The sequence below is a fragment of the Lynx rufus genome, unplaced genomic scaffold (assembly GCF_022079265.1).
Source record: "Lynx rufus isolate CCGP_SWC_20201006 ecotype Redwood Valley unplaced genomic scaffold, mLynRuf1.p SCAF_5, whole genome shotgun sequence".
Lineage (NCBI taxonomy): Eukaryota > Metazoa > Chordata > Mammalia > Carnivora > Felidae > Lynx > Lynx rufus.
The window spans coordinates 1,336,243-1,357,212 of record NW_025814867.1 but is presented as its reverse complement, the minus strand read 5'-3'; the positions used below and the strand labels follow the sequence as shown (position 1 = coordinate 1,357,212).

The following is a 20,970-nucleotide window of genomic DNA, read 5'->3' as shown; positions in this document are numbered from 1 at the left end:
AATTTAAAAATCTTAAAAAAGGAATTTTTATTAAGATGTGTGCCAACTCCCTCCCCCATTTGAGGGGAAAGTAATAGATAATCTTTCTTGTTGCCATTCTTAGCCCTGTGATACCACCTGTCTTGTCCTGGGGATCCAAGATTATGAATTACCACCTTTTTTAGCTGTATTACCAAGAGGCCTTTCCTGTTCCTCTCCCCTCATCTCCACTGGTGTTTCTTGTTGGCTTTGTGCCTTCTGAGCTATCTGTCGTCTGTTTCTCACAGTGAATTGGGAGTCCTGTAAGGGCACGGGTGTCCCCCATTCATCTCTGTGTCCCCTGTGCTCAGGAGCAGTGCCCGCCCAACACAGACGGATGGGGGCGAGGCACTGCAGCCTCCTTAGAATGTGTGCTGGGCTCTGTCCGGAATACCCGGCGCGCATTCGAGTTTTCTGTTTAATACCCACAACAACGTTAAGAGGAAGTGCGTTATTGCTACTGTGCCCATTGAACAGTGGAGAAACACGTTTAAATCACTTGGCTAAAGTCATACCACTTTGTGTTTATTTAGTGACTTTTTATCTCTTTCCTTTGGCCTTAGGATGGAAAAGTAAAATCATTCCAAGACAGTAGAATAAGAAGAGAAATTAAAAGTCTGGAAAATAAATAAATGGCATAAGCGGCCCCGTGAATAATCAGGTTGTCCCAGTGAGAGGGTCATTTGCCCTTTCTAAAACTTTGTCCCCCTGACCGCACTGCTGTTCTCGTCTAGTTTAGATCCTTTGCCTGATGTCACTTAGCTTTGCAGACTACCAGGCATCGAATTATTTTTCCACATTTCTCAAATATTCAGCATCTGTACGTTCAGAAATTATTGGATCTCTGACCGGAAGCAGTGGAAACAGTATATATATTTATGTTATTTTTCTTCTTTTACTCTTCTGACCGTGCACCACTTCCTAGCAAGTGGAGTGTGTGAGTTTGCTTGGAGAAATGATCCTGCAGAGAACCTTTCCAAAGAATTGGACTTCCTTGTTACTGTTGAGGTTGATATTTAACAGAAAGTTTTCTTTAACCTGATAAGAACTTGGGGTAATTATTAGTTGATATTTATATTACTGCTTATGCTTTTAAAACCTAAGCTTTGTGTAGTTGCACTGTCAGATATCATCTCCAATTTAGCATAGAGAAAAAGTAAAAAGCTAAAAAAACAAACTAGTTTATTCACAGTTGAAATACGAGATGGTAGAAGAAATAATGTAACCAGATTCATTTTATAGAAATTGTTGTTTTGTAGGATTTATATGGAAAGACGAATTTAGTGTGTCTCAAATACATGTGTATTAATGGTTAGGCTTGGTTATAGTAGTAACCTCAGACATTGTCAATATTTGAACAACAGAAGAAAGTTTTTATTTTAACTACCCTGATTTTTATTTTTATGCATTTTTATTGCGAGCCATTTAAAATCCCTTTCCCTTCTTCGGAGAAGAGATAGCCAAAAATAAAATAACACAAAATAAAATAAACGAACCCCCCAAAAAAAATGTGGTGTATTTCCCTCCTTGTGTAGTGAACACCATTGAAAAGGTGAGTTTACTTTATCGTGAGTTTCTAGAATATAACTGCTTTGTGAAATGAGGGAGGGACACTGCGTTAAAGGAGAATAAATGTAATTGCCACTTGTTCACAGTAGTGGCTTGGGAGTTGGGGCGGGTGGCCCCTCAAAATAGCAGGTTCAGGTTGTTCAAAGAGGGTTTAAGTTAACCATCAACTAGGTAAATTTCCTTTGAAATTCCTACTAAGTTACAACTAGAATTGGGATTATAAATTCTTCTCGCCAGAGGTTTAAAGAGCGGGTGCAGCTAGCCACCATTATGCAGATTGTTGGACTTTGCACGGGGATGGCCCTCTGCATTCCAAGATCAAGGTAAAGAAATGTGGGTCAGTGAGTGGAGCCAGCTTGCTGTCCTGGGGCGGTAGGTCACATAATTCATGCATCCTATAAGCAATGCCAGGCAGACCTCTTAGGGACACTGCAGAGCTTAAGGTTCAGACTGAATGCTCTTTAGGTCTCTTTCATTCTTACATATGTAATGTTTTAATTTTAGTAGATTTTTCCATCTGTTTCACTAATTTCCACTGAAGCATCCTTAGTAAAATTTATCGTATACATACAAAAAAGTCACAAGTGTTTGTAATTTTGGGTTTCTGCCTTATTGCCTTCTTTGTTTGGTTTGGACCAAGGAAAAGATATTTTATTAACAAATTATGATTCTGCTGGAAAATAATATGGATCCTTCATTAGTTTGAGTGTTTAAGGTTAAGTGAAAATAGCAGTTGAGTATTAACAGATGTGGTGACAAAGTCCACGTGGCTTGCCTCTCCATTCTTTGTGGTGGCCTTTTTCTGGTAGAAGGCTTCTTGAATTCATCATCTCTTGTTATATGAATGTTTATGTAGCATGTCTGTACTTTAGTTTCTGGAATGAATGAATGATTTGTGCTATCCTTCCTAAATGGAGTCCTCCTTTTTTCATTTGAAAAGCCATCATTTTTCCAGCTGATTGGTGAGTTTGTTATTTAATGGCAAGAAGTGTAGGGGGTTATTTGTTATTGTGGGAGTTAATCTAATGCTGCAGTTGGGAGGGTCCTCAGATGTCAGCTCGTCCAGACTTACAGTCAGTACAGGAATGTCTTATGTAGAATGTTAGACAGTTGCTCAGCCTTTGCTGAAATACTTACAGTGATGGAAAACCTACTGTCTTTTCCAGTGCTTTCTTTAAGTAGCCTCTGCTGTTTTTAAGCCACAGTGTGGCTCCTGGTTACTTACACGTTCAGACCTAGCTCTGGCCTTGGAAATAATATATAACCTGTCTTTTTCTTTATTGACAACACAGAAACAGTTCTGTTCTCTCTGAATTTTAATTTTCTTAACTATAAAATGACTGTGACTGTGACTTAACATTATCTGGTTCTCTAACCAGGATCGAGGTAAAGAACACCTGAGATAATTGTGATGTTAGGCAAGATCCGTTTCATGTCTCAGAGTATTAATAGTTTTTTCTCTGGTAAATAATGTCATGAGAAAAACAGCAGTCCGTTGTCCAGTGGTTTGGGAACCTTGATTGTGACTTTCCACTTGATGTTCTTGCCATTAACTAATGAATAAATGAATTAATTTGTTGAACATTTATTGACCATTCACCCTGTGGCTGAAGTGAATAGAAAAACAGTGAACAAGACAGATACCTTCCCTGCCTTATTGGGGCTTAAGTTTTCTTCCCTAAATGTTTGTTGTTGTTGTTGTTATTGTTTTGAGATATAAATGCTTTTCACTATTCAAATAAAATAATGTTGTTAGTCTGCTTTTGCTCTTCTTAGTGTTTTTGGTTTTCTAACTCGTCCAGTATTTAACAGTCTGTCTTTTAATTTGTAGATATTTGGAGTCTGGGAGTGATCCTTTTCATGTTGGTGTGTGGACAGCCACCCTTTCAAGAGGCCAATGACAGTGAGACATTGACCATGATCATGGATTGCAAATATACAGTACCATCCCATGTGTCCAAAGAGTGTAAAGAGTAAGTAAAAACAAACAAAAAAAGAATGTGGAAACTTAAGTACTCCTATAAAAACCAGAAGTTTTATTTTATTCACACGTCAAAAAAATTTGAGGTGACTTCAGCACCTGAGCATCTGGGTTTCTTTTAATTTTCAAACTTGATATTTTGTTCTTGTTAAGTGTATTTGGGGGGTCAACCCAGAATATGACTTGAAATTTGATATTAGAGTACAAAATGTATTAGTCTGTTTCTTAAATATATTTGTTTTCTTGAAATCCATTGCATGCCTCTTCAGCCTCCAAGAATGCTAGTTACTCACTTGAAATGAAGATATTACCATGGGAACTACCTTTCTCTTTTTGCATCAGCAAAAAAGCAAGGCCACCTGGAATTACTTTAAATTCCAGAGAAAAGTTAAGGCATGTCCCATCCTGAAATATCCCATCCTGAAACCACCAACACACCATTTTGGTGTTACATAAGGTGTCCCGTGATTTTATTCACAACATGACTCTCCCCAGTCGACAGAAGAGCTCTGTTTTGGTTTATAGGACCGTGGGAAGCCAGCAAACAAAAGTACACTCAAGTTGACTCTTTGGAATTTAGAGTACTTTATAGTTCTATGATAAATGTAGTGACAAATATAGAAGAACTGTTAGAAGCTCAGTATTTCATTGACATTGCGTGTGTGTGTGTATTATTTTTTAAATGAGTGATATTTTTAAGTAAGTTCAGCTGAGATTGTAGCTACTGCTTAAAGGATTTTGCTGTAGTAGCAAAGAGTTTAGTTTTTCCCATCAGCTGGTAAGAAAATCTGATAGCTTGAGACATCTTTTCTCCAAGTGGAGCCCCATCTTAAGCCGTGTGGTGGATGGTTAAGAATTTACATACTCAAACTCTCTGGATTCAGATACTGGCTTCTCCAGCTACTAATGATGTGACAGTGGTAGAACCTGTTCTAGCTTAAGAAATAGAACAGTAGTAATATCTTAGAAGCCTTCTGTTTCTCCCTCCTAGAGGGATTATTTTTAGTAATCGTAGGACCATTCATTTTTCTGCTTTTTCCTATATCAGTTTTGCTAACTTGTTTTTTAAGGAGTTTGTCCATTTTATGTCAATTTTCAAATTTATTGGCCTTAAGTATTTATATTTTCTGATTGTATTTGTAAAGTGTATAGATCAATGGGGATGTTGCATGTTATCATTCCAATATTGATAGTTTTTGTCTTCTCTTGATAAGTCTTACCTGAAGTTTGTTCATTTTATAAGTCTTTTTCAAAGAACTACCTTTTATCTTTATTAATTTGCTTGTATTTTTTGTTTTATGTTGTGAATTTTATCTGTATTATTTTCCTTCTACCTGTTTCATGGGCTAATTCTTCCTCTTTTCTCCCCCCCCCCCCCCCCCCATCTTATGTTGGATACTCAGCTCACAAATTTTCCTGTTCTAATGTCAGAGTTACGGCTATATAAATTGCCTTCTGGCACCATTTTTATGGCATCTTAACTAGTTTTGATTTATAGACCTGTTATTCATTTCTGAGGATTTTCTAGTTTCAAATGGTTTATTTAACCTGTAAGTTTTTAGAAGGGAGTTTTACATTTCCAAGTGTATAGAGTTTTTGTAATTAGCTTTCTGTTCTTCATTTCGAACTTAATTGCATTGTAGTTCAAGAATATAGTCTATATAGTAACTAGTTTTTTGTTTGTTTGTTTCAAATTGTTGAGGCTTGCTTAATGCATAGCATGGAGTCAATTTTTGTAAAGGATCCTTTTGTTCTGGAAAAGAATGTATATTTTCCGATTGTTGGGGTCAGTTCTATATACCTTAAGATCAAGCTTGTTAATTATGCCGTTTAAAATTACATACATCTTTTCTGAGTTTTTTGATTAATTACTTGATATATCACTTACTAAGATATTCTTCCACTGTGATGGTAGATTTACTGTTTTATTCTTGGAGGTCTGTCAGTTTCTTATTTGATTGTTTTGAGGCAATGTTACCAGGTGCGAATTGTTGTATCTTACCAGTGAATTGAACTTACATAATCACTCCTTATCTCTAATGATGCTTTTTGCCTTAAAGTCAATCTGTGTTATCTAGTTTTAGCTAGCCAAACCTGTCATCTTTGGTTAGCATTTATGTATGCTATATAGTTTTCCATTCTTTTCCTTTAAATAAACCTTTTATCATCTTCGTTTTAAGTACATCTTTTTTTTTTTTTTTTAACAGCTGGGAGCTGTTTTCGGAGCCATCTAAGCATTCTTGTCTTTTAATCAGAGAGTTTCCCATTCATATTTATTGTGTTCACTGAAAGATGTAGATGTATTTATGTTCTTTTTATATGCTTCATATTTGTCCTCCTTTTCTCTGTTTCTTTTCTTTTCTTTTCTTTTTTTTTTTTTTTTTTTTCTTTTTGTCTGTTCTTTGGGATTGATGGAAGTTTTTCTTTTTCGCCTTATTTGGCTCTCTCCCTTCAACTAGCTTGGAAGTTATAGTCTGTTTTAACACACACATACATGTTTGTATACTTAATTTAATAAAATTGAAAGTTAATCCTTATGTTTATTCTCTTCCCAAACAACCCAAAATCCTTAGAATACTGTATTATTCAATATTTCAGTAACCTTTTTTTTTTAACTCCACAAATTAGACAGTATTATTATATGTAGTAAAAAATTGTTTAGAATTGCCCAGATGTTTCATAAGAACTTTGTATATCCTTCTACTTGGGATCACATTCTTCTGCCAAAATTATACCCTTTAGAATTTCTTTGATGAGCATTTGTTGGTGATCAGCTTTCTCAGTTTTTCATTGAAGATAGCTTTATGTTACATGTGATCTTTCTCAGGTTATTGAAGATGTTATTCTACACCTTCTGATATGTCTTGTTGCTATTGGGAAGTTAGCGGTTCAACCTCCTGTTGTTCGTGCATGGGTGATTTGTCTCTTCTCAGGCTGCTTTGAGAGCTTCTGTTCATTCTGTTTAGGATGTGTTGGGCTTCCTGGATCAGGATTTGTTTTCTTCCATGAATTTGGAAAATCCTTAGCCATTATATTTTCAAAGACAGTTTCTTGCCCATTCCCTCATTCCCTCCTGGAACTTGGGTTAGATGTGCGTTAGGTATTTTCACTCTTGTCCCATCATGTCTTTTAACCTTCATATTTTCTACCTCTTAGTCCACCAATGCAGGGTTATTTCTTTGGCTCTGTCTTTGAATTCTAATTCTCTTTATGCCTAATTTTTAAAAATTGTCCATTGCTTTTTTTTTTTAATGTTTACTTATTTTGAGAGAGAGAAAGAGCAGAGGAGGGGCAGAGGGAGAGAATCCCAAGCAGGCTCCACACTGTCAGTGCAGAGCCTAATGCGGGGCTTGATCTCAGGAACCATGAGATCATGACCTGAGCTGACATCAAGAGTAGGCTTAACCTACTAAGCCACCCAGGCCCCTCCACCCACCTTTTTTTTTTTTTTTTTTTTTTAAGTGTTTCTTTATTTTTGAGAGAGAGGGAGACACAGAATGCAAAGCAGGTGCTAGGCTCTGAGCTGTCAGCACAGAGCCTGACATGGGGCTGAACATGTGAGATCATGTGAGATCATGATCTGAGCCAAAGTCATGCGCTTAACCGACTGAGCCATCCAGACACCCCAAGGCTTCTCCATGTCTTTTTTTTTAATTTTTTTATGTTTGTTTATTTTTGAGAGAGAGAGACAAAGTGTGAGCTGGGGAGGGACAGAGAGAGGGGGAGATACAGAATCTGATAGGCTTCTGCATGTCTTAAGCATATTCAACACAGTTACAGTCTGTGTCTGAAAAATTCAGTATTTGAAGACTGCATTCTGATTTTGCTGTTGTGTGTTTTTTTTTTTTTCTTTTTTTTTTTAATTTTTTTTCAACGTTTATTTATTTTTGGGACAGAGAGAGACAGAGCATGAACAGGGGAGGGGCAGAGAGAGAGAGGGAGACACAGAATCGGAAACAGGCTCCAGGCTCTGAGCCATCAGCCCAGAGCCTGACGCGGGGCTCGAACTCACGGACCGCGAGATCGTGACCTGGCTGAAGTCGGACGCTTAACCGACTGCGCCACCCAGGCGCCCCGTTGTGTGTTTTTTTGTTCCTGCTACAGGTGCTTGTTTCTTTTATATTTTTTGACTGTGAGGTTGTATTCTTTGTAATATGTGGTTTCGGTTTCGGTTCCATTGCTACAGAGAGGGTTTGCATTTCCTTCTTGTAGGAGCCCAGGAGCACCTCCAGCTTAAAATCACTTTAAATTAACTTCTTCCCTGTGTGTTCCACGCACATATTATTAATTTGGACCACAAACATGTGGCATGTTTGAGGAGCCGCCTCTGGCTAGAAATTCTTAGATTTCCATGCCCGACCTCCACAGCCAGTGTCGAGGCAGGCAGGTTTCCTGCCTGATATCTTAGCAGTAGATTTGTTTCCCATTTCTCAACACAGGCTGGGATCCCAGCTCCTTACGAGGGCTCTAGTTGTGCCCCCTGCCTTCAGTAGGCCCTACACATTATATTCTGTTTTATGCACTCACTGTAGCCTTCAGACCCAAAGCAGAAGCAGTCAGGTCAAAGGCTAGCTTTGTCATTCGCCTCCTAAGACTCCCGCTTTGACTCCATTTTTACCTGAGTACCCCTTCCTTCCATCTTGATGTATGTGTGCATTTACTGTTTTGCCAGCACGGTGCATTTTAAACAAGATGCATGTGGCATTTAGGGTCATTCATTTTTCCGGAAGCAGAAGTTGGCTCATGCACTCTATCCTGTGTGTCATTGCTGATCATCGTGGCTGGTTCTGGTATGTCGCTAAGCCACAGTTAATCAAGGACAGATGTTGATACCGAGAGTTAATTGTAGATGATGGGAAGCTGTTCGGCTTGTCAGTATATCCGGCAATTGTGTTTTTCTGTTTATTAATTTGATGACGCTGAATTTTCTTTATTCCCATCTGCCACACCACCATCACCACCACCACCACCACCACCACCACCACCACCACCACCACCACCACCACCACCGGTGAACCTAATGGAATTGATGGTCTAAATGTAGGGAACAATTCCGATGAATAAAATAATCCACCGTTACTAATCCCTTCCAACAGTTCGCTCTAACAGTGACCTTACCTTCCTTTCCAGCCTGATCACACGGATGCTACAGAGAGATCCCAAGAGAAGGGCCTCCTTGGAAGAGATTGAGAATCATCCTTGGCTTCAAGGAGTGGACCCTTCGCCAGCCACAAAGTATAACATCCCCCTTGTGTCATACAAAAACCTCTCGGAGGAGGAACACAACAGCATCATTCAGCGCATGGTGCTCGGGGACATAGCGGACCGAGACGCCATTGTGGAGTATGTCGGCACTCGTGCGCATGGGGCCGTGGGTTTAGGATTCGTGGAATGGGCTCTCCTCTTGACTTGCCAGGGCTTGTGGCCACCATAATGGGTAGAGTTCCCAGCCGGCGGGGGTTATGTCAGTTATCTCTAGAGTTCCTGGCCCGGTGCCTGTCTCGTGGGTTTTGTTGTTTTAGTGTTTTTATTTTTGTACTAGTGAACGAGTAAACCGTTGCTCGGTGTCAGCAAGTAATGTGGCCTCTCTCGCTTCCTACAGGGGGGGATTGGAGTAGCCTCTTGTGCATCCCAGTGCACGTCTTATCCACAGCAGTATCCTCTTTGTTGCCGTGTCTCCCGCTGGTCCCACAGTGGGCAGGGAGAATGGGGCAGACCACAGCCTCTAAATCAGGGCTTGTCTTATGGGGCCAGTCACACATTGTTGTAAGTAACATTTTAGTGGGCCACCGCCGTGCCTGGTGGCTTGGGTATCGTCACTGGCTGCATCGTGCTGTGATACTTTCTGGCCCTTCAGAGCCACAGCAACCTGGAACCCACAAGATACAGAGTTGTTAATTAAATCCCTTAAAACCAAAGCTAGGTCTTAATAACCTAAGAAATGTGGAATTAGGGATATATAAAGATGCTGTTGCTTTGTTTTAGCAATGATTGGTTCCTATAAGAGGTCCTGTCTAGAAAATTATGAAGTATTTCCACAAATGAACAATCAAAAGTTGGTTAACCTGTTGAATGAAACAGGTATAATGGAAAGAGGACATATTCTGGGGGGCAAAAAACCCAAAACAAAACAAAAAAGACCAGGTTCAAAATTTTGGTGTAAATAACACATTTCTACAGATAGCCAGCTGCATTATGAGTTTTCACAGATTGATCCATGGCTACTTAGTGACCTAAATGAACAGGAAGAGCAGGATACTTGCTATTTCTGCCAAGGACATTCGCTTTAGGAATGTGTAGAAAGTGATTTTTCATTTTGAGTGGATAGAAGGCTCTTTGTATCTGTCTGAATTGGCTTGATGTTCTTAGCTTAAATAAATACATGCAGGGGTGTCATTTAGAACGATTTGTAATTCCTGTAAATTCAATGAGAAATCCGAAGGGAAGGGCAGTCTCACTGGGTCAGGTGACCCTGTTTTCCTGTCCACTAGTGGGCACGTGCATGGTGAAAGGGAGGCCCAAGGCTCCCCCAGGCTGGTCTCAGGTCTCGCCTGTGGCTCACGACTCCTCCTGAGCATGACTCCTCAACTCAAAGACACGTGTTTTGGTTCCCCGAACACAGGCCAATGTCCTTATCTGGTAGTCCGCTTAGGAAACCGCTCTAAGAAGTCGTTCTGAGCCCTGAATTGCATCAGGGGGCCCTTCAGAGCGGCCCCTCAGCCTGCCCAGCCCCTTAGCTGTGACCCTTGCCCCCGCAACCCCGTTCATTTTGTGAAAAGCAGTCGCTGTGTTGCTTCTTTCCTGAGTGTTCACTGTGCATTTTCTACTATGGAAAGTTTCTGCAAAGTACAGTTACGTATTTCTGGGCCCGGTAGACCATTTTTCGCGCACTCTTGCCGTTCCCAGGCCAGGCCGGCTGCAGGAGAGCGGGTGGCCGTGTGCCCTGTGCGTGTGCCGCGACAGCCCCTGGCCGCACGGTGCGTGCCCAGACTAGGTACTCCAGGCGCTCTTTTGAAGTGGAGGAACGAATACGTTGATTTTATTCAAAGAGGAGGCTAATGACGTGCTCTCAGATACGTTGACAATCCATTAGTGTGTAAAATGCCAATAAATGCAAAGAGTGTAAAAATAAAAACTTTTCCTAATTTTTCTGATTGGTATTAGTGTCTCATAGGCACTGCCATTTCCTACTCTGATGGGAGCACGTGAGCCAGTTTAATGAAAACAAACACTTTGACACACACATTACATTTTTGGATAACACATACATTCTTGGAAAGCTTTGCTACCTTTTTTATGTGTGGAAAACTGACACCCAGCTCGGCAGCTATCAGCATTTTTTACTTTTCTTACAAGTTGAACATTTTTATGGAGTCATTTTTTAGAATTTCAGGAGTGATCTAAATAATGACTTGTTTGGTTTTTTTTTTTTTTCCTCTTGTCTGTGTTTTTTCATAATTTTAAAGATTCCAGGGCATTGGACTTCGTTTGCTTGTACCTAAAAAAAAAAAAAAAAAAATCAGTTCTGCTTGTAAAAAAGCAAACCCTCTGACGTGGCTTGTGTCTGTTCCCCCTTCTTTTCCTCAGAGCCCTGGAAACCAACAGGTACAACCACATCACGGCCACATACTTCCTGCTTGCTGAAAGGATCCTGAGGGAGAAACAAGAGAAAGAAATACAAACCAGATCTGCAAGCCCTAGCAATATCAAGGCCCAGTTTAGGTGAGAAAAAAAATCCTCCCTGATTTTAGTAAGTTTAATGTTTTGAAATAGTGAACCCCTTTTTCAAAAATGCTTCCTAATCACTCTTTGGGGCAAGAGAATATAAACAGGGGTGGCGGCCTCATGGGAGAGGCCGTGCATGGGCTCTCCGCGTGTGGGGGTCCTGTCCCTTTGTCACCAAGGACACCTTCCCTCCTGCGTTCGGGGGAGAGGGGCTGTGGCTGCTGGCCTGGCCAGGAAAACACGTTTGGAGAAGCAGCTGAGTGTGTGTCAACTATTTTCCATTAAACTCTTCCAGATCTGATATGTATTAATGTGTTATTTTCTTTAATTTTTCATTCCAGGAACAAGGCCATACTTTCCCTCAGTTTTTTTAAATAATTTTTAAGAACATCCAGGGCATTTCTGTGCCATTGTGTTAGCTCAGGATTTCAGTGATTACACACATCAGCTAGTTGATTTATTGGCTGCCTGACCTTGGGAGGTCACTTAACCTCTTCCTGACTGGGAGTGATAATGGGAGTGATAATACTGTCTGCCTGCTGAACGGGGCTGCTCTGTGTGCTGTCACTGTTATGAGTATTTTACCACCACCGTTGTCTTTGATAAAGTCGTGAGTGTGCTTTCCATCTTCTCCTCCTCTCCCCTCCCACCCCCTCTTTCCCACTTTGCTTTTTCTTCTGCCATATTAGCTTTCTATTTAAAATGAAAGCGTGGAGACGGTTACTTTTTGACATCACCACTATGAAAGTTATATATAATTTATCTTTCCCTCTTCAGATGAAGTAATCCGTGGAAGTGTAGTGATTCAAAAAGAGAAGGATGCTCCCAATTCTGAATAATTCTCTACTCTTACATCCACATAGGAGTATGTATGTACGTATGTGTGAATATTAAGTAGTAATTATTATTTAAAATAGGCAGAAAGCCATTGGATTTACATTACGTGCTGTCAGCTTGCCATGTGTAGGCTGTTACTTGGGATGGGGCGACAGAGAAGAGAGACGAAAATGTTCCTGGGTGGCCAAAGAATAAAGATTTAGAAATCTAGAACTGGAAAGTGGTCTTCGTAACTTCATTTATATCCTGGATGGAGTCTTCTGTGATAAAACCTAGGCATGCTGTGTGGTATCTGCTTGGAAGAGGACTGGGCCCCGGGGGCCGGGGGCTCTTGGGAGTGAGACCAACCAGGACCATGACTTTGAGTGGTGAGGTCAACCTAGTCCCGGGCTGAGGTCCCTGATGGGAAAGAGCAGGGTCACCACACGTCGGGCCACCGAGTCTGGAGTCACCCCAGCCTTGGAGAATGGAATGTTTGGATTTGAGCTATTTTTGGGGAAACAGATCAGAACTCGATCTAAACTTGATCGCATATGTAAACGAGTTAAGTTGGTTTTACTTTATTATAAAAGTTAACAAAACTGACAGAGGCTATAGAGAAGTATCAGAACCTTCCCTCAGCTTTTCCTTTTATCCTCCTGGGGATGCTGGAGTGGAGATGCTGTGAGGGCCTCGCCTCCTCCCGGGCCCAGGCAAGGTGGTAGATCTGCTTCCTTGCCTTCTTTTTATCGTCACTGTGACTTTGCCAGAACCCTGGACCTGACTTGGTTCTGCTGTTGGACATGCCCTCAGGTCAGTGACCCTGAGTCAGTAGATGGGCCTTTGAACCAGCAGTTAGCTCCCCGAGAGGGGCAGGCAGGGGGAGCCAGGGACCCCCGGCCGCAGACAGTGCACCTTCTTCGTGTTCTGCCGGGGCGGGATGGAAGCATGGTGCGGTGTGTGTGTTAGAAGAGGCCTCACGGGGTCCTCTGAGGAGCTGACCCTAGCACGGGAGGGCTCGGGGCCGGCATCCCCTGAGAGACCTGGAAGTGAGGAGAACCACTGAGGCCAGACCGCAGAGGTCTGTGTGTGCAGCCACGGCCATCCGGAAGCTTCCTAGGTTGCCTCGGGCGGGGGGAGTAACTGTGGAACCCAACCCACTTGTCGCTTGTTCACAAGCCTGCATGACCTTGGGCAGGTTTCTTACTGTGTTCTCATTTCCCCGTCTGTGAAGAGGGAAGATGCGGCTCCCTTGTGGAGCCGTGGGGGGCCAAGTGCACTAACCCCCGTCAGGCTCCCGGGACAGCGCTGGCTCTGGTGAGCACTGAGGCAGTGAACCGTGCCGTCCATGTGACTCCTTCCTAATTCTTGTTTAGCTGTCTCTCCTCTGTTGTGTTAAGCCAGATTTGCTCACAGTGTTGTGACAATAAAGATGACTTAGTTTAGCACAACAGGAGCTCACATGCGTGCTCGGTTAACGTGAGCCGTTTAACAACTTGATTCACTCCTATAAAAGCGGTCGGTTCGGACGTGGCCAGTGGAGGCGCCACCCCAGCAGCAGCACCCAGCCGTCCTGTTCCTGGGCGCGGGTTCTGAGAACGGCGTTGGCTTTCTTTTCAGGAGGTGAGGCGTGAAGAGCCTCCGCTGCTTGGCGGGTCCCCGCGTCCTGGACTGCGCCGGCTGCCGCTCTGCTGGTCGGACACCGTGGGCCACTGGCCTCCCAGCCCGGGGCTCCCCAGGGTGCCCCAGAGCCGCCGGCTTCACTTACTTGTGTGGCTGGGGGACGGGTGACTTGTCCAGAGGCACTTAGTGACCTCAAAGACCTTATCCGGCACTCGGCTCTCCTAAACTACCCAGCAGTGACTAGCCAACGGGCCGCTGAGAAAGGACCGTTGGTTCTGAGCTGCAGAAGAGAGGTCTATCATAAATTCTGGGTGGTTTTTTTCCAACTATAGATTTAATTGATTATTTCTAGGAACATAATTGGTGTGAAACAAAAGTGTCATAGTGTGGAAGGGGCTACTTTAAATCTCTCTGGCATCTGCTATTACCCCGGACAGAGAGGACGAAACAGGCCAGAGACCTCATTTTCAAAAGTCTTTTTCTTTGGCTGCCAAGCAGTGTTCTTGTTCCTTAGGTGACTCTAGATTGGGGAATAAAATTGAAGGTTCAGTAATTATGGATTTGGCGCCCATTTCGCTTGTGTGGACATCTAAAAACACGTGCATTTAGGGGTGCCTGGGTGACTCAGTGAGTTTAAGCGTCCAACTCTGGGTTTTGGCTCAGGTCATGATCTCACGGTTCTTGAGTTCGAGCCCCGCGTCTGCCTCTGTGCTGACAGCTCAGAGCCTGGAGCCTGCTTCGGATTCTGTGTCTCCCACTCCCTCCCCCCACCCCCGCTCGTTCACGCGCGCTCTCTCAAAAATAAACATTACAAGAAGTTTTTTAAGAATACGTGCATTTATATTTAGCTCGGTGTGTTTTTTAATTGATGAAGAGATGCGTGCCAGTGTACGTTGACTTTTCTTTGCAGTACTCTCCTGTTTAATCTTGAGCTGTTCCCGCTTTTACACCATCCTGTCCTATCTGGAAGACTGGGCATTTCAGGTGAATTGTATTTTATTTTTTCAGGTGAATTTTATTAGCAAACCATATACCTCAAAGGTCGTGCGCCAAGACCCAAAGGAACAAAATGTGTGGTGTTTGAGTTTTGCTTTGGTGACCTCCCTGTGCTGTTTAAAACTGCTTGCTTGTGGTGTAAGATGTGTGTGGGAAGACGGGGCTGGCTCTTGGCCCTCTTTCCCGCCAGCTCTGATGTGTCCATTTGGCCAGTGAGCCCCAGGCCGGACCCGTGGTTCAGAACCACGTTCGCCCCGCTGGCGCCCTTGCTGATCTTTAGAGGATGTCGAACGGGCTTGCAAGGCCGCTGGGGTGGTCTTTCCTTGTCTTGTCTTTTTTCTTTCTTTGTCAGTCTGTGGATTTTGCCCCGTAAGTATCGCGTGGCGTGGCGTGTAGGTAGAGTCTGCCTATTATTACATGGCTCTCTCCTTCCAATCTGTTACGCAGGCAGTCGTGGCCAACCAAGATCGACGTGCCCCAGGACCTGGAGGATGATCTCACGGCCACTCCTCTGTCCCACGGGACCGTCCCTCAGTCTCCTGCTCGGGCCGCCGACGGCGTCCTCAACGGCCACAGGAGCAAAGGCCTGTGTGACTCGGCCAAGAAGGACGACCTCCCCGAGTTGGCCGGACCGGCGCTCTCCACGGTGTCACCTGCGAGCTTGAAGCCCACGGCCGGCGGGCGCAAGTGCCTGTTCCGGGTGGAGGAGGACGAAGAGGAAGATGAGGAGGACAAGAAGCCCGTGTCCCTCTCGACGCAGGTGGTTCTGCGCCGGAAGCCCTCGGTCACCAACCGGCTGACGTCGAGGAAGAGCGCGCCCGTCCTCAACCAGATCTTTGAGGAAGGGGAGTCCGACGACGAGTTCGACATGGATGAGAACCTGCCTCCCAAGCTGAGCCGGCTGAAGATGAACATCGCCTCCCCGGGCACCGTGCACAAGCGCTACCACCGCAGGAAAAGCCAGGGCCGCGGCTCCAGCTGCAGCAGCTCGGAGACCAGCGACGACGACTCCGAGAGCCGCCGGCGGCTGGACAAAGACGGCGGCTTCACCTACTCCTGGCACCGGCGGGATAGCGGCGAGGGCCCCCCCGGGAGCGAGGGCGACGGCGGGGGCCAGGGCAAGCCGAGCGACGGCGGCGGCGGCGCGGACAAGGCCAGCCCGAGCGAGAGCGGCGCGGGCGGCGGCAGCCCCGCGGGCGGCTCGGGGGGCAAGCCCACGGGCACGTCGGGCAGCACGCGCCGCTGCGCCGGCCCCGGCCCCGGGGAGCTGGTCCAGAGCCTCAAACTCATGAGCCTCTGCCTGGGCTCGCAGCTGCACGGCGGCGCCAGGTACATTCTCGACCCGCAGGGCGGCTTGCCCTTCTCCAGCGTGAAGGTGCAGGAGAAGTCCACGTGGAAGATGTGCATCAGCGCGACGGGGGGCGCGGGGCCGGCCCCCGGCGCGGGCGGCGGCGGCAAGTTTTTCTCCGACCACGTGGCCGACGGCGCCGCGGAGCTCGAACGGATAACGAGCAAGAACCTGAAAAACAACGTGCTCCAGCTACCTCTGTGCGAAAAGACCATCTCTGTGAACATTCAGCGGGACCCTAAGGACGGGCTGCTGTGCGCCTCCAGCCAGGCCAGCTGCTGCCACGTCATCTGACCGCGGCCCCGCCGGCCCCTGGCACCCGCCGCCCGCCCAGAGCGGTGCGCCCCGGCCCGGCCCGGCCCGGCCCGGCCCGCCCCTCCGGCCGCTCTCCGCGCTTCCTCGCTTCGAGGGGGCGTTCGGAGCAGTTATTTATTACCCTCGCGTTTGTTCGCCTGCCGACGTGACAATGCATGGTCTTTGTGCATGCTGCTAGACACTGCTTTTCTTTTCCAGCCGAAAAGTCTCTTGTGTCATTTTTACATTTATAATTTTAATGTGGATGATCAGGATTAAATTAAAATGTATATTTGGGACCTAAGATACACGGAGCACTTAGAAATTGGATGTCCTGCACTTAATCTAGAGAGAAAAAATGCTTCTGTCTCCTTGTGAGAAACGTAAATTCCCGTCCTGACCTTCTGCGAGAACGGAAACTCCGTGCCCTGAGGCACACGCCGTGCTGTCCGAGACCGAACCAAAGCAATAACGTTGTGTTGCCGCCGGGCCTGGAGCCTGCGAGCGAGCGAGCGAGCGAGCGAGCGAGCGCGTGCGAGCCCCGCCTCCCGAGGCCCGAGCCCCGCCTCCCGAGGCCCGAGCCCCGCCTCCCGAGGCCCGTGAGGGGCGGAGTACAGCGAGCGTCTGCACTGAGAACCTTAAAACCATGATTTCAGTACACCCACACCTGTTTGTCTTAAGCTCTAGTGTGAAAACAAGGTTGGGCTCGTAAAATTTAACTGAAAAAGATTTTCTTGTTTTGTACTAGGTGAGATAAAGTACTTAGATTTATAAGGCAGCTTCCCCCGTAGTGGTAAATTACAAGCAGACAATCTTATTTTGTAACGTGATGAAGTGAACTGATGGTGTCTTAACTCTACTTATAGAGTGTACGTCTGTCCAACAGAACAAAAAGATGCTCGGTGTAAATTCCTTCCCGTAGGGCACATCCTAGGGTTTCCTTTAAAACCTTGTAGATAGAAGAAACTGTAGGGCCTGATATGGAAGCAAAGGTGCACACAGAGGGTGGCAACGTCAAAAGCCTATAAATTAAAAAAAAAAAAAAAAATTACTGGGATGTGATCTTTCGCAGTTTGGTAATTCGGTGGTCTCTTCTGTTTTTTCCATTCTTCTATGTTCTCTGGCTGTCCAGTAAGCTACGAGAATTGGCTGATCAAAAAATACACCTATAAAAGAGTGAAATTCACACGTACAGCAGACAAAACGCACAAAGCCTGCTTTGTGTTTTGTTGTTGTTTTGGTTTTCTTCTTCTTTTTTTCTTTTTCTTTTCTGGAGGTGTTTTCCACTTTGCCTTCCTGCCAAAACAATAATCGAAGAACTCTTGCTTTAAACTGTTCCTGTACAAAGACGACTTTTGACCAGATAATCCTCTTTCGTGGCGTCTTGTCTCGTAAGACGCACTATATTGCAGATTGCTAACTTTGAGAGGGGCCGGATGCCGCCTCTGCAAGCTGTGCCCCGGGGGTCTTCAAAGCGGTGCTTATCCACACCGGGGGTGGGATGCGGCCGGGCCGGGGGTGGGGGGCCTTCCCACTCCCAGCAGCTTCCCTTCGTGTCTCTGAAGTGACCGTCGCTCTGTCCGCAGAGGGGGCAGAGCACCCAAGGACTGCATTCCATGGCTATCGGCTCCTCCAAGTACACGCTGATTCTGCTACTCACGATGCGTATAGTTTAGTCCGCACTAGGGAATTTCACAGTATACTTACTAAACTAAGTAAAGGTGATACTTAAAATACTTCTTTTACTTTCTAGACCTAGGCTAGATATGTTTTAAGCTACAGCTCTAGTTCATTGTGATATTTATAACTGAAAGCGACCAGAAAAGATGTGTGGGTGAAGCCATAGAACATATTTGCTTGAAATTCTGAGCAGGGATCTTATAAAGGGCCAGAAATAAGATGTGTGGTTCACATAGACAGTGAGCGTAACATCTGTATTAAACGTAGGAGAGAAGTTTCTAAAGGGCATTGGCAATAAACTCTTTGTTGCAGCTGTTTTCCAAGTAATGTAAATACTTCTTCCTGTGATTATGTATAGCCTTGGAATGGCACCTTTTAACTAACCCACGTGTGTTTGGTCTCCGATGGTTTTTTATATTCCGACGTATATGTGGTGCTCACTCTAGGAGCGGCAGTGTTGACCGTTCATGCTGCACAGCTGTATCATAGAGCCTTATTAGTCGCGTGTGCTTGGTTGGCCCTCTGGGTGTACAGAGGTCAGTCTGAGTGGCGTCTTACTCACCTGTTCGTAAGTGAATGACTGTGCATGTGTTGTATGTCATAGTATGTCGTCACATAAAAGGGAGGGAGCAGATAACCGTTACATGAAGATAATATTGGACCAAACTCTTTACTAGCTCTAAACAGTTTCTTGTACCCCTTAACCTGTCTTCAGAAGTTGCATAGAGTTATAGTAGTGTGTAAATTAAATATTGTGGAAAAACAATTAGTCTTGTATTTTTCTGTACGTGTGTGTACATATATTATATATATATACACATCTATATATATATATAAAATTATGTACTTCTGGCAATTCTATCTGTATTTAAAGATGTGACAATCTCGACACCGATCTTAAGAATAGCCGTGAGACTGAATCGAAGTAAGGGTCTCCCTACCAAGTAAGAACCGATGTGTGTTAAGAGGGTACAGAATCATCAGCTGATTTGGTCGGTTGCTTCCACTGCTGGTGGATTTTCCTCATTGTGTAAACGTTGACAGGTATGTGACAGATGGGAAGAAACGATCCAAATAATAAAGTGGCATATTGGTGTTCAGCAATATAAGCCGAGTCCGTGTTTCTGTGTCTTCTCGCGAGTGCAGCTGTGTCGAGACCCAGCCTGCGTGACGTGCACCTGTGCTGCCAGAGGTGACCGGAAAAAATCGAACTGTGACTGTTCTTGCTTGAAACTCCTGACCGCAAGTCTCAGGTGGCCCCAGGACTGCCCATCAGCTATGCTTTGCTCCCCGGGTCCGTCGCTTTCCTCACCCGGCTGGGCCACCGGGCTCCGTGACGGTGGGCTGAACCGAAGCGACGGAAGGGAAGGGCCGAAGGGCCGCAGGCTCCCGCTACGCCCCCCCCACCTTCACCTGTGCCGCGTGCCCCGCCCTTCCCCCCGGCGGTGGGATTCCAAGGTCAGTTCCTTCGCTCACACCTTGGGCCTGTCCACGTATAAGTGAGGCCGCCGTGGGGACTACTGGCCGTTCTCTCCTTTCTCTTGCACCATCGATCTTCGCTTCTCTGCGAGATCATCCCTAACAGCAAACAAAACAAACTGGACTTTGTTCCCCTGTCTTAAAAAGATGTCTTTGTTCTCTCTCTTCGCTCTCTGGACCCTTCCAGTCGGGCTCTCGCTGCTGTCGCCCCACGGTAACTGCTTTGCTCAAGGTCAGCAGTCACCTCCAGGTGCTAAAACCAGTGGTCGGTTTTTAAAAACGGCTTTGAGATGCACCGCTCCTACGATTCGGAGGGTTCCGTGTAGATGTCGTGCAAGCGTTACCACGAACCCCAAAAGAAGTCTGTACGCGTTTGCGCCTCTTCCCTTCCCGTCGGCCCCCCGCCATAGCCTTAGGCCCTGGCGGCCACAACCCCAGTGGTCAGCTTCAAGCCCACGGTAGCGTGTGAGGAGTTGGGCAGCCTTCCTTGTGAACCCCCTGCTGTTCTGGGGCCCACTCTCAACTCACGGCTTCCCATCCCCCCGCTGCTAGTTCTCCCAAACTCTGAACTTGGGAGTAGTGCAAGTTCATTCCTGGAGCCTTCTCTGCGCTCGGTCTCTCCGCCATCCCATTCAGTTTACGTGCTGCTAGAACCCAAGATACATTCAGCCCACATCCCAGGAACACCAGACTCCAACAACCTCTTGGACTCAGCCACACGGATGTGTCTGATGAGCACCTTAGTTCGTGTTCGAAACTTACAACCTTCCCCTCAAAATCCTTCCCCTCCTAATTTTTCCCGTCTCGTAAGTGGCCGCTCTCAACCTTTTTGTACAAGAATCTTGGTATCACCCTTCCCTTTTTTTAAATTTTTTTCTTTTTTTAGCGAGAGGGAGAGTGCGTGAGCCGGGGGGGAGTGGCAGAGGGAAGAGGGAGAGAGACCATCGCAAGCAGGCTCCGCACTGAGTGTGCTTGATCCCCATGACCCTGGGATCACGACCTGAGCTGAAATCGAGTCAGACGCTCAGATGACTGAGCACCTAAGTACCCCCCAACAGAAAATCTTATGCACCATTCAAAAATTGACCCCTTCTTGGGGCGCCTGGGTGGCTCTGTCGGTTAAACGTTGACTTCGGCTCAGGTCATCATCTCCCGATCGGTGAGTTTGAGCCCCACATCGGGCTTTGTGCTGACAGCTCGGAGCCTGGAGCCTGCTTTGGATTCTGTCTCTCTCTCTCTCAAAAATAACTAAAACGTTAAAAAAAAAAAAAAAAGACCATAAAAAACCACACACACACAAATTCACCCTTTCTTACTGCCTTCACTAGAAACACTCTAGCCCATGACACCATCCTCTTCACACAACTCACACGCACTCGAGTGCACGACTGTAAATTCCTCCTGGGGCACCTTGCCGCTTCTGCCCTTGCCTTTCTCTTGT

General features: G+C 45.6%; 1 protein-coding gene across 5 annotated transcripts in view; it reads left to right on the top strand.

Moving 5' to 3' along the window:
- Positions 1 to 19,156, top strand: part of SNRK (SNF related kinase) — a 59,570-nt gene extending 40,414 nt beyond the window's left edge. For all 5 annotated transcript variants that reach the window (XM_047100329.1, XM_047100327.1, XM_047100331.1 and 2 more), the window contains 4 exons: positions 3,419 to 3,560; positions 8,699 to 8,911; positions 11,156 to 11,290; positions 15,176 to 19,156. In XM_047100329.1, the coding sequence (XP_046956285.1) occupies positions 3,419 to 3,560; positions 8,699 to 8,911; positions 11,156 to 11,290; positions 15,176 to 16,370 (1,685 nt within the window). In that variant the 3' untranslated portion in view covers positions 16,371 to 19,156. The remainder of the gene's footprint in view (positions 1 to 3,418; positions 3,561 to 8,698; positions 8,912 to 11,155; positions 11,291 to 15,175) is intronic.
- Positions 19,157 to 20,970: the final 1,814 nt, after the last annotated feature.